Below are 13,964 nucleotides of genomic sequence, written 5' to 3' on the forward strand. Positions count from 1 at the left end.
ATGCACAGGGAGACAGCTCATGGGGTAGGAGTGTATGGCAGGATGGACACTGGAAAGAGGTAACTATGGGGAGGAAATGGGAGGGGAGCTGTTGCATTGTGGTAAACTGTGGTCAATGACATGAGACAAAGTATATGTAAACTGCTGTATGGAAAGTGAGTTTGCTCTGTAAATCTTCACCCAAATCATAAAATAAAATTAAAAAATGAACTCAAGTTGAATCAAAGGTTTGAATGTAAAACCTAAACCTATACACACCATCAAAGAAAAAATAGGGACAAACTTGAGGGCTCTAATATATGGCATAAATGCACTATCAAACACAACTAAAAACACACAGATACCAGAAGACAAAAAAACACCCCTAGAACCTCTTAAAAATTAGACACTTGTGTGCATCAAAATATTTCACCGTAAGAGTAAAATAGAACTCACAGACTGGGAGTTGGTTTTTATTTTTTTGTTTTGTTTTGTTTTGTTTTTGTGTTTTACAGTAATATATGGACAAGGGGCTAATCTCTAAAACTGATAGAAAACTTCAATAACAAAAAGGTAATCCAATTAAAAAATCAGCAGAAAACATACACTGACACTTCATCAATGACATTCAGGCAGACCACAAATACATGAAGTAATACTTGGGATTATTAGCCATTAAAGAGATGCAAATCAAGCCAACAATGACCATCTCACCCCAGCACTAATAAACAATGTTCATAAGATAGAAAAAAGATAGATAAATGCTAGCAAGAGTGTGGAGACTGGCGTCCTGGTGGGACTATAAAATTGTGCAGCCACTGTGGAAGATGGTATGGCGCTTCCTTAAAAAGCTAGAAATAGGAATAACATTTCATCCATCAGTCCCACTACTAGGTATATATCCTAAGGGAATAAAAGCCATGACACAAACAGATATATGTAAACCCACGTTTAAAAAGATGGAAGCAACCTAAATGCCCATCAGTGGATACAAACCATGGTACATACACTCAATGGAATAATGCACAACATTAAAGAACAATGATGAATCTGCAAAACATCTCCCACCATGGATGAAGCTAGAGGATATTATACTGAGTGAAATTAGCCAATCACAAAAGAGCAAATACTGTATGAGACCACTAGTAAAAACTCAAGAAAAGGTTGTCACACAAAACAAAATGTTCTTTGATGTTTACTAGTGGGGGAAGGGGAAGGGAGGGTAAAGCACTAACTAGAGGGTAGATACATACTAACTTGGATGAAAAGGAAGGCAATATGGGAGGTCAGTATGAAATAATGAAGGAAAGAAAGACACTGGCAAGAGTTGAAGGCAACAGAGGTAAATACTAGTCCATATACAATCCTTCAATAACATTAATAACAATAATCAATAATCTACATGTCTAGATAGACAAGCTGAACCTGTGTGGGAAGGAGAATTGGACTATATCCATGGATATGTATAGGTTTGACAGAGCATATTTCTACATATGTATTTACATAGGCTACAAATACATCCATGAGTATAGTCGAACATACAGGGTGCAAGGTTATGAAAACTTCTTAGCCATAACCACAAACCCTGAGGGTTTGTGGGCCAGGGGACTCAGGGCCAAAGTCTTAGGTGACATCAAGGCTAGCTGGAACAACATAGTTCACAGAGGCCATGTTCTGTATCCTACTTTGGTGGTTAGTGACTGGGATTTTAAAACTTGCAAGCAGCCATCTAAGGTGCAACTATTGGTCTCTCACCGTCCAGAGGAAATAAGAGTGAAAAAGATCAAAGACACATGGAAATAATTATTCCAAAGGACTAATGGATCACTTGAACCTTAGTCTTCACAACTCTGAGACAAGAAAAGCTAGATGGTGCCCAGCTACCACTACCAACTGCTTTGAAAAGGATCACAGTAAAAGGTCCTGGACAGAATGGGACAAAAATGTCAACAAAATTCAAAATAAAAAAGACCAGACTTAGTGGTTTGATAGAGACTGGTGGAATGCCTGAGACTGTGGCCTTTGGTCACCTTTCAGTCTGATAGTTAAATTTTCAGTCAAACAATAGGTCTACAAGGTCAGCTCTAGGAAAGGATACACCCCTTAGAACAGTCAACCATTCAAGATTTGAAAAGGCAGCATTTGCCCAAGCACAAAGTTAAAAAGGCAGAAAGGGCTAGGAGAGGAGGAGGAGTACAAATGAGAAACACAGGAAGAATGCAATGTTAAATTGAGGGGATTGTACTCAATGACATGAAACAAAAATCTGTGTGAATTGTTGAATGGAAAACTGCTTTGCTCTGTAAACTTTCACCCACCTCACAATTGAAAGTTTAAAAACAAAACAAAACAAAAAAAGAATAAGAAGAACATTTGGAATACAGGCAGTCTCTAGATTATGAACAAGATAGCTTCCTAACTGTGTCTTTAAGAATTTGTAGGGAAGTTGGACTAGATGCATACAGTTCTTATTTAGCCTTACTTTAGTGCAAGAAAAGGCTTGAAGCCTTATCAGTGATTTAAAAGCAGACAAGTTAAGGTGATTATGATGAAGAATTTATTGTAAGTAGAGTGTGATAGTTGAAGATGTGTCAACTTGGCTGGACTCCAGTTGTGAGTGGTGGTTCCCATGATGGATCACATGACTGAGTTCTGAGCGGCCAGTCTGCCCAAGGGGAGTTTCCCCAGGGGTGTGGCCTATCTGCAATGCTATCCCAAGGACAAGCTGGAAGAACGGCATTCCGGACTATATACTTCCTGGAGCGAGCAGCGAGCTGCTCGCCCCGGAAGTTTCGGATTCATCCTTTGTTGGGAACAGTAACCAGCGTGCTGCATGCCAGCTTGATTCTCTCGGCTCTGTTGTGCTTACGGGAACCAGGCGGCTCCGGGCCTCCCTCATCCCCCTCCAGAGACGAACTTTGTGGCTTGAACTCCTCTGCCATGCGTGCGAAAGCCAGGCGGCTCCGGGCCCCATCCCCCTCCAGAGACGAACTTTTCAGCTTGAACTTGTCGGCTTCTACACGCTTGTGAGCCATTTACCTAAGATAAATCTCTCTCTCTCTCTCTCTCTCTCTCTCTCTCTCTCTGTCTCTATAAATATATATATATACACTTTGCTGGGTTTTTTTGTGTTTCTCTAGAGAACCCAATCCAACACATAGAGGTTGGTTCAGTCCTTTCAAAGTGAGGGCAAATTTACATAACATTAAAGGGAAAGTTACCATTTGTCTGTATTTGGAAGTACTTAACCCAGGGACTGCCTGTATATAGATAACATAGTAAAAATAATGATTTTTTGAAAGTGAGGCCAAGCTTATTAGTGACCCCAACTAGAGTGCATCCTTATATTCTTAGAAACTAAAAAGGGATTGAAATCATCCGAAAAATCCTACCAAAAATTTTATAGGTGCCATCTAAGTAACCATAAAATCAAAATTTAAAAATATATATATACATATGTACATATATATATATATGCAAAAAGGACAAGGAGGCCACATGTTCTGACCTCCTCTAATACCACAAGTGGAAGGCAGAATCACCATCAATAGCCCAAGGCCTATTCTGCAGGCCAGACATGCTGCCTCCCTCCAGCCCTTTCTCCAACCATTCCTCCCAAAGCACCCACCACCTCTCTCCTGGTTCGATAATTCGCTGCAGTGGCCACACAGAGCTCACAGATTATGGGGTTTATTAGGGAAGCACCAGAGGCTACAATTCAAGTTCAGGAAAAATGTTCAGTCTCTCTCCAGCCCACTGTCTCAGCTGAGTCTCTCACAGTCTTTCCCCCAGCAGTGCATGTCCCTCGATGTCTTACTCAGCAATGCGTGTCTCTTGCGTCTCTTTCCCAGCACGTGTCTCTTTCAGGAGCACGTGTCTCTTTCAGCAGCACGTCTTCCTCAACCAGCAGTCAGAGAGAGTTCTGCCTCTAGGAGGCCTCCTTTTGAGCTTGGCATAGTGGCCAAATCAACCAATCATAACAACAGAATTCTAAGCACCTGAGAGTGAGCCTCCCATAACATTGTGTTGTGCTACGCCCAACAGAAATAACCCAGGTGGATAGCATTTACACTCAGGAGCTCCTCAGTTGCTCATTCCACCACTGAGTTTACAATGACTTATGGGTAGAAAAGCCATACTAAGTAATTTACTACACTGCAATATATATATACGTATAATGTACACACACACACAAACATATATTCAGATTTTTATTTTAAGGTTACTTGGTTTCCACTAATACAGATTTTTTGCGAAGAGATCTATGTATTTTTGAAGATATATATATATATATATATATATATATAAACACATACATTTTTTTTTCTCTTTTGAGATAGATATAGATATAGATATATGTGGAAGCTCTGGTGGTGTAATGCCTAAGGCATTTGACTGCTAACCAGAAGGCTGGCAGTTCAAACCTACCAGCTACTCCTCAGAAGGAAGGTTAGGCAATCTACTTCCATAGTGATACCACCTCAGAAATCCAAGGAGTGGTCGGATCAGACTTGACAGCAGTGCATTGCATTGTTTTTTGCGTTATAGATAATGTAATCTTTCCAAATAAATCTGTACTGGGGCTAAAGTTTCATTAGCAAACTCATTCTTCCTACTCATAAAATTTCCCAGTGCTTATTATGGATGTGGGAGCTCTGGTGGCATAGTGTCTAAGGAATTTGACTGCTAACCAGAAGGCTGGCGGTTCAAAACCACCAGCCACTCCTCGGAAGAAAGGTGGGACAATCTACTTCTGTAGTGAAACCACCTCAGAATCCCAAGGGGAGGGGTCACTATGAGTGGAATAAACTCGATGGCAGTGAATTTGGTTTTTGTTTGGTATTATGGGATGTGATTAATGTAAAATTTATTAAAGTGTGAAAATGTTATAATGGGTGGTTTCTGTTTTGTTCTGTTTTTTTAAACTATTCTACCACTGGATAAAATACATACCTTTGAAGTAGGGTAAGACACCCATAGCCTTGTTCTTTATGCCAGTGGAATTACGAAGTGAATATAATACTCTAAATTCTGAAATTCAGGACAAGAAGAGGTTTTCCCATTAATTTTCATTTCTGTGAGTATGTATAGGAAGAATAGAGTTTTGTTTTTGTTTTTACTTTTAGTTGATTTGTTAAAATGTACATGAAAGCCACCTGGTATTGGGTGATTTTTAATATTTACAATCTTAGGCAGATGAGTAGTTAATTTGGTTTTATTGTACCCCAAGTTGCTAGTGATCTTTGAGGATAATTCTTTGGCTTCTAACCCATACTTCAGAGAGTCCAGGAGTACATTTAGATTTTTTATTTTGAAGGATTAAGCCATGCAGTAGCAATGGGTTACAATGACCAACCATACATTTGGATATATATATTCAGTGAGTTTTTCAAGCTTTCTAACCTTACTCATCTCATTAGTCTTTTTATTTTTTAATCTTTTATCAGAAATTAAATTTAAAAGAGTGAGATGTAGTTTAATCATGGAAAAGATGAATTCACCATCTGCAATATTAAATTTCTTTCGACTGTTGAGTCTCCAGCATCCTGATGCTTTATTTAGATAATATCTCCTAATTAATACTCTACAATGGGAAGTCTTAGTAGAAAACACTGGGCACTTTGGTCTGTGATGTTTGAAGGTATTTAGCCTATATTTAAAGAAGCATTTCTACTGTTTGTTTCTTAGCTATGACATATATGTCATGTGATAACAATATGTCTATGACATATTAAGTATGGTGAGACTGTGTCATCCAAACTTTATCATGCTTCTTAACCGCTTTCTTCATCAGCATGAGAATATTTCCCTAAAGGAGACTGGGAACATCATCATGAGGCCTCAAACTACTAGCCCGTTTATAGAGGATGACAAGCTTATTGCCTCCTCCATGCCCTGGAAAACTGAAGTATGGTTACTTTGTGGTCTTTGGAATGAAAGAAATCATTTAATAAGGATTGATTTATATGATTCATGATTTACCTTGTTGCTCTAAATTGTGATGACAACCCCCACTCATTTGTCATTGTCTTAAGATAAATATGCAAAGCTGTAAGTAACATGTTGTTGTTAGGTGCTGTTGAGTCATCTCCAACTCATAGTGACCATATATACAACAGAACAAAACACAGCCTGGTCCTGTGCCATCTTCATGATCCTTGCTATACCTGAGCCCATCATTGCAGCCACTGTATCATTCCATCTCATGAAGGGCCTTCCCCTTTTTCATTTACCAAGCATGATATCCTTCTCCATGGCATGGTCCCTTCTGACTACATGACCATAGTAGGTGAGACAAAGTCTGGCCATTCTTGCTTCCAAGGAGCGTTCCAGCTGCACTTCTTCCAGAATCGATTTGTTAGCTCTTTTAACAGTCCATGGTAAATACCATGGCTTGTGTCAGGCACACCTTAGTCTTCAAAGAGACATCTTTGCTCTTCAGCACTATAAAGAGATCTTTTGCAGAAGATTTGCCCAGTGCAATACATCAGCTGATGTCTTGACTACTGCTTCCATTGGTGTTGATTGTGAAACCAAGTAATATGAAGTCCTTGATAACTTAAGTCTTTTCTCCATTTGTTGTGATGCTGCTTATTGGTCCAGGTGTGAGGATTTTTGTTTTCTTTATAATGAGGTGTAATCCATACAGCAGACTATAGTCTTCCATCTTCATCAGTAAGTGCTTCAAGTCATCTTCACTTTCAGGTAGCAAAGTTATGTCATCTGCATATCACAGGTTGTTAATGAGTCTTTCTCCAATCCTGATGCCATGTTTTTCTTCATATAATCCAGCATCTTAGATTAGTTGCTCAGCAGACAAATTGAATAAGTATGGTGAAAGGATACAACCATGACAAACTCCCTTCTTGATTTTAAACCATGCAGTATTCGCTTGTTCTGTTCAAACAACAACCTCCTGGTCTATGTGCAGGTTCCTCATGAGTACAATTAAGTGTTCTGGAATTTCCAATCTTCTTAATGTTATCCATAATTTGCTATGATCCACACAATCGAATGCTTTTGCATAGTCAATAAAACACAAGTAACCAAACATCTTTCTGGTATTCTTTGTTTTCAGCCAAGATCCATGTGACATCAGCAATGATATCCTTTGTTCCACATTCTCTTCTGAATCCAGTTGGCACTTCTGGAAGTTCTCTGTCAATATAATGCTGTAACCATTTTTTAATTATCTTCAGTAAGATTTTACTTGCACATGATATTGTTTAATAATTTCCACATTCTATAGCATCACCTTTCTGTGGAAAGAGTACAAATACAGATCTCTTCTAGTCAGTTGGCCAGGTAGCTGTCTTCCAAATCTCTTGGCATAGCCAATTGAGTGTGTCCAGTGTGGCCTCCATTTGTTGAAACATTTCAATGAGTATTCCATCAATTCCTGTAGCCTTGTTTTTTGCCAATTCCTTCAGTTCAGCCTCGGCTTCTTCCTTCAGTACAATTGGTTCTTGATCATATGCCACCCCCTGAAATATATGAACATTGACCAATTCTTTTTGGTACAATGACTCTGTATATTCATTCCATCTTCTTTTGATGTTTCCTTCATCATTCAATATTTTGCTCATAGAATCTTTCAGTATTGCAACTCAAGGCTTAAATTTTTTCTTCAAATGCCAAGTGTATTCTTCTCTTTTGGTTTTCTAACTCCAGGTCTTTGCACATTCATTATGATAACTGACTTTGTCTTCATGAGCTGCTCTTTGAAATCTTCTGTTCAGCTCTTTTATCTTGTCATTTCTTTGATTTGCTCTACCTACTCTCCATTCAAGGGCAAGTTTCAGAGTCTCTTCTGACATCCATTTTGGTCTTTTCTTCCTTTCCTGTTCTCTTAATGCTTTCTTCATGGATGTTCTTGATGTCATCCCACAATTTCTTTGGTTTTCAGTCATTCATGTTCAGTACATCAAATCTGTTCTTTAAATGGTCTCTAAATTCAGGAGGGATATAATCAAGGTCATATTTGGCTCTTGTGGACTTATTTTAATTGTCTTCAACTTCAGCTTGAACTTGGATATGAGCAATTGATGGTCTGTTCCACAATCAGCTCCTGGTCTTGTTTTGGCGGAAGATACTGAGCTTTTCCATCGCCTCTTGCCACAGATGTAGTCAGTCTGATTCCTGTGTACTCTATCTGGTGAAGTCCACTTGTATAGCCACTGTTTGTGTTTTTGAAAAATAGTATTTGCAATGAGTAAGTCTCTGGTAGCATAGTGCCTAAGGCACTTGACTGCTAACCAGAAGGCTGGCAGTTCAAACCCACCAGCCACTCCTCGGAAGGAAGGTTGGGCAATCTACTTCCGTAGTGATACTGCCTCGGCAACCCAAGGAGGGGTCGCTATGAGTTGGGGCCGACCCGACAGCACATAACAACAATAACAAGTCTTTGGTCTTACAGAATTGTATCATGTGATCTCCAGCGTTATTTCTATCACCAAGGCCATATTTTCCAACTACCAGTGATTCTTCTTTGTTTCTAACTTTTGCATTCCAGTCACCAGTGATAATCAGTACATCTTGATTGCATGTTTGGTCAATTTCAGACTGCAGAAGTTGGTAAAAATCTTCTATTTCCTCATCTTTGGTTTTAGTGGGTGGTGCATAAATTTTAGCAGTAGTTGTATTAACTGGTCTTCCTTGTAGGCATATGGATATTATCCGACCACTGACAGCACTGTACTTCAGGACAGATCTTTAAACATTCTTTGTGATGATGAATGCCACCCCATTCCTCTTCAATTTGTCATTCCCAGCATAGTAGATCATATGGTTGTTTGGTTCAAAATTGCCATAAAAGTCCACTTCAGCTCACTTATGCCTAGGATATTGATCTTTATGTGTTCCATTTCATTTCTGACAGCTTCCAATTTTCCTAGATTCATACTTCATACATTCCATGTTCCAATTATAAATTAATGCTTACAGCTGTTTCTTCTTATGTTGAGTCGTGCCACATCAGCAAATGGAGGTCCTGAAAGCTTTACTCCATCTATATCATTAAGGTTGGCTCTATTCTGAGTAGGCAACTCTTTCTTCCCCAGTCATATTTTCATTGCCTTCAACATAAGGGGCTCATCTTCTGGCACTATATCAAACAATATTTCAACACTATTCATGAAGTTTTCCAAAATATACCAAACCATGTTTCACTGCTGTTTGTAAGGTTTTCATTGGCCAGTTGTTTGAGAAGTGGATGGCTTCTTCCTTCTTCCAAGTTTGTCCTAGTCTGGAAGCTCTACTGAAACGTGTCCACCATGGGTAACCCTGCTTACATTTGCAACACTGATAGGATAGCCTCCAACCTCATAGCAACATGTAAGCCACCACAGGATGACAAACTGACAGAGAAGTTTATCTCCCTTAGCTGTTCCAAAAGCCCTAGGCTTTTGGAAGCAGAGCCAGGCGCCAGGGGCTTTTGGAAGCAGCTTTAAGCAGCAGCCAGGAGGAAGTGAGCCAAGCAGTTTAGAACAGGTAAGAGAGATGAACTTGTCTGTCAGTTTGTCATCCTGTGGTGGCTTACATGTTGCTAAGCGACTTATAGTAATTTCATTAATACAGTCTTCAGTCATGGATTGCTTATAAACAATCCCTCAGGGATCCCCCCCCCCCCCGTGACCCAGTATGAGTGGGCTCTGAACACCCACATTCTGGTGACTGATAGAATGATTTTGGTGTTTTAGCTGGTGGAGGCAGTGACCTCAGATTGTGGACAGTGAATGGGGACCTCGTTGGACATGTCCACTGCCGGGAGATCATTTGTTCCATTGCTTTCTCCAACCAGCCTGAAGGAATATCTATCAATGTGATTGCTGGGGGCTTAGAAAATGGAGTTGTGCGGTAAGATGGGTTTTAATTCTCTTCATCTGTTTTCCTTTGTAAGAATCTAGCAGTTTCAGATACTAGTTTTCAATACGTAGGCACAGTGCTAATTAATATTTAAAGATTTCAAATCATCTTTGGATATAGGTTTTTCATTTATTCCTGATATATTTCTAAATAATAAAAATAGCTTTATTGCAGTTTTACAATTTCATGTGTGTTAACTATAAAAGAATAACACAAAATACACAAAGTATAAAGTTCCCTGTCTCCCATACCACCCTCTGCAAACTTCCCAGAGGTAACTACTGTTAATTGTTTACTGGGTTTCCTTCCAGGTGATTTTTAATAAACAAACAAATATATGGTGGAATTTTTTAGGAAGTATAATTTTGATTTGCATAATGAGATGTTGACTTTTTTTCCCCCTCTAGATTATGGAGCACATGGGACTTAAAGCCTGTGCGGGAAATTACATTTTCTAAATCACATAAACCTATTGTAAGGTAAGTTATTTTCCCCCTTTATTCTTCATAATATAGTTTATGACTATATTTTTATTAGAGAGATATTAAAGTACAAAGACCTAAAGAAATATGTGATTGAAATCATTATAAAAAACCAACCATTTATTAAACACCAGGTTGCCAGTGACACAGTGCCAAGAGAGAGGCACAGTCCTGGTCTTCTTCAAGCTTAAAATCTTGAGTCAGGAACTTAATGTCTAGTTGAAAGGCATGCTGGTATAAAGCCCAGGTGAGGCCTCTTGACTTATAGAAACTGTGTGTGTGTGTGTGTGTGTGAGGGGGGGGCGGGACAGAGAGACAGAGAGAGAGAGATATTTGGGTGAAAGTTTACAGAGCAAATTCATTTTCCATTGAACAATTCATACACATTTTGTTTCATGATATCGATTACAGATCCGCACAATGTAACCACTTGCTTCCCACTTCCTCTTTGTGGTTACCTTTAGCCTGTGTCCTTCCTTTCTATGTATTCCTGCCCTCTGAGCTGTCTCCATAAGAAATACTGCCCTTCTGATTTTCCATGGTTGATTGTTCTAAAGAGTACATCTACCTGTGGTCACCTCATAGACCTGTTTACTGTTTGGCTGAAAGTAAAGCCGCAGGGGTTGAGTTCATTTCAAGGCCTGAAGGGTGACTAGGGGCCCTAGTCTCAGAGAACCACTTCTTTCTTGAAAAGGAGTATACTTGTAAAGGCCCACAAGCAGTGAGAGCCCTGGTGAAGCAATAGCTAAGTGCTCATCTGGTAACTGGAAAATCAGTGGTTTGAACCTACCAGTGGCTCTGCAGAAGAAAAGGCCTAGCAGTCTGTTCCTTTAAAGATTAAAACCAAACTAATCCCACTGGCATCCAGTTGATTCCAACTCATAGCAACCTCTTTCGGATTCCCAAGGCTATAAATCTTTATGGAAGTAGATTGCCTCATCTTCCTCCCATGAAGAAGCTGGTGGGTTTTGAACCTCCAACTGTCTGGTTAGCATCCAAATGCCTTACCCACTACGCCACCAGAACTTCTTCCCTTAAAGAGAACAGCCTAGGAAATCCTATGGGGCAGTCCTACTCTGTCATATAAAGTCAGTCACTATGAATTGGAATCACCTGGACAGCACACAACAACAGTAAGTTTCAATTGGAAATGATTCCACTTGTACTTTATTAAGATAAATATATTTTCAATACACCAAATTTAAAAGTTTAATGACCTTAAATTAATTCTTTATTAATGTTATATCTTTATACTTTTTCTTTCAGGGAAATAAAATATCTCTGTAAAATAATACCATAATTTATTTCTATAAGAAAATCTGATACTGTTATATTTTTTAAAGTTTCCTACACTTGTTTGCTATTTAGGTAATAAAACTTGCAAAGAAAGAACATACTAATCTCTATTATTCTGATTTTATTCTATATCACCTAGTTAGAATGAGCTTCACAAATGTGTCAGCAGGATAGTTAAACTGTATTAGAATTACAGTTTAAGCCAGTGACTTGTACATAGTCATTTAGTTGATAACGCTCTGCTCCAGTAAAGATATCTTAACTTCTTTACACTAACTTCTATGTTTTTTACCACTATGCCAATACTGTGCTAAAGAGATAAAATGTATGAACTGAATTTATTTTGCAGCCTTACATTTTCCTGTGATGGCCACCATTTGTACACAGCAAACAGTGAGGGAACGGTGATTGCCTGGTGTCGAAAAGACCAGCAGCGCTTGAAACAGCCTATGTTCTACTCCTTCCTTAGCAGCTATGCAGCTGGGTGAACATGAGAGAAATTTAACTTACATGTTGACTCCACCAGTTTTAAAAGATTGACCTGAAGAAATGGATGACTAAATATATCATCTGAATAATGATAAACTCTATTCATCTGCACAACACTCTGGAGCCTACAAAGTCCTGAGCAAAAAGTTTTGTTCTGATTATTGATGATCTGGAGGGTTGTGTCATTGTATACTAACCAACAAGCTTTAAGTCTTGCATGATAAAGTAAAAGCTTATGCTTAAAGTTCTTTCCCACAAAGATATTCCAAAGAAAAGATTAGGGTCTCCTTTTTGTATTAACCCAAAAGGCCAGTAGTATTAAAAGTTGGGATAATTGTTTATATATGATACTCTAAAATCAAGTTATATTTTAAAAGTTTTCTGACCTGAGATAACCCCTATCCCTACCCCACCCCCCAGAAAAGGAAAGATAAAGAAAAGGATAAAAAATTCAAGACTCAATAATTGCTTTCTTTGAGGAGCAAATTACTCAGTAGGTGCCTCTGCACCAAATATTTTATGGAATATCTGATACTAAAAAGAAACTTCTGGTAAATCTCAATGTTGGCAGTTTTTGCCAGTGGCCTTCTTAGCACAAAGTACAACCAGAATTTTTTGACAGCCACAGCATGCAGGTATCTTTTATTTCAGATGCATCCTTTTTCTTCATAAAAAGACTTACTTAAAATCCATTAACACTAGATGTTGAATATCCCTAGTTGAGTCACTAAGGTTTAAACATAATGATAATTCATTTAATACTTGCTATTCACAGATCATTGAATACTTAATAATTTGCAATAAATAGAAAGCTGCCACTATGAAAAAAATTTGCACAGATATTCATAGTACAGTCTAGATAAGGCATTTACTCTAATGTGTAGGTGGAGTTTTCATCCCCAAAGCAGAATTAGAAAAGGAGACAGCTTACTACGTTCCTTTAAACAGGAAGCAAGGTAATTGTTCTAGAAAACAGTGGATGCTCTTTCTACTAACCTATATCACCTGAAAATTCCCAAAAATTTTAGAATAGTCTCTCTCTACCATGATGTCACAGCTGTATTTTTACTTGGGGTGCTGTTTTATTGGCTTTGAAATCACTGTAAAATAAGCTCAGTAATAATGTTACCACAAGGTAAAAATATGTTTTCCTGAATAACTTGCGCATTTCTTATGGAAATTAAATTCATATGGTGTTTACAGAGCTACTTTTGTTATTTCCAGACTTTCTAAAACATTCTGCTTTAGAACTGTATAAAATACAATTCCCAAGTCTCTGCTGTCCAGATAGGAACAAGAGGAAACAAATGGCCATGTGCCATTTCTAACTGACCTGCATACATTGGAAGAGCATTTAACAGCCTGGATTTAGAGCATGGTTTGCACAAGTTGGGTACTAATTCTGATGTCCAAGTAAATGCAGAGATAAGATTATTCCTATTCACGTTGAAGTGACTTGCTTTGTTTTTTAAAAAATTGCAGCTATTGTCTAATTTCATTTTTTTAACTGAGAGCTTTAAATTTCTCCCCTATTAGAATAGGGAAGCTACTCAGTCCTTTTTAAAAAAAAAAAAAAAACTAATTTCATCATTTATCTAAAGAGAAAAATATGAAAAATAATTTGTCTTATTAAGAGTGCAATATTATATTTTTATGTAAAACATAAAGATAACTTTAGGGGGATTATTTATTCAGCATGAAGCCTAATATGTATATGTTTGAAATACTTCATAATGTGCGTGTTGTAGCAAACATTTCTGTAAATTATCACAAGCTCTGTTATCTTTGTATACACTGACACTTCGCTTTGGGAATAAATTTCATGAAAATAGATTTAAAGACCTATTCTTTACA

General features: G+C 38.1%; 1 protein-coding gene across 1 annotated transcript in view; it reads left to right on the forward strand.

Annotated features, from left to right (window-relative positions):
- The window catches only part of LYST (lysosomal trafficking regulator), a 339,163-nt gene extending 327,054 nt beyond the window's left edge, over positions 1–12,109 (forward strand). Inside the window, 3 exon segments of the mRNA XM_042780645.1 lie at positions 9,678–9,834; positions 10,251–10,322; positions 11,971–12,109. Of these exon segments, the coding sequence (XP_042636579.1) occupies positions 9,678–9,834; positions 10,251–10,322; positions 11,971–12,109 (368 nt within the window).
- The last annotated feature ends 1,855 nt before the right edge of the window (positions 12,110–13,964 follow it).

This window comes from Orycteropus afer, unplaced genomic scaffold (assembly GCF_000298275.1).
Source record: "Orycteropus afer afer isolate SDZICR_OR568_19922 unplaced genomic scaffold, OryAfe1.0 scaffold00050, whole genome shotgun sequence".
Classification (NCBI taxonomy): Eukaryota; Metazoa; Chordata; class Mammalia; order Tubulidentata; family Orycteropodidae; genus Orycteropus; species Orycteropus afer.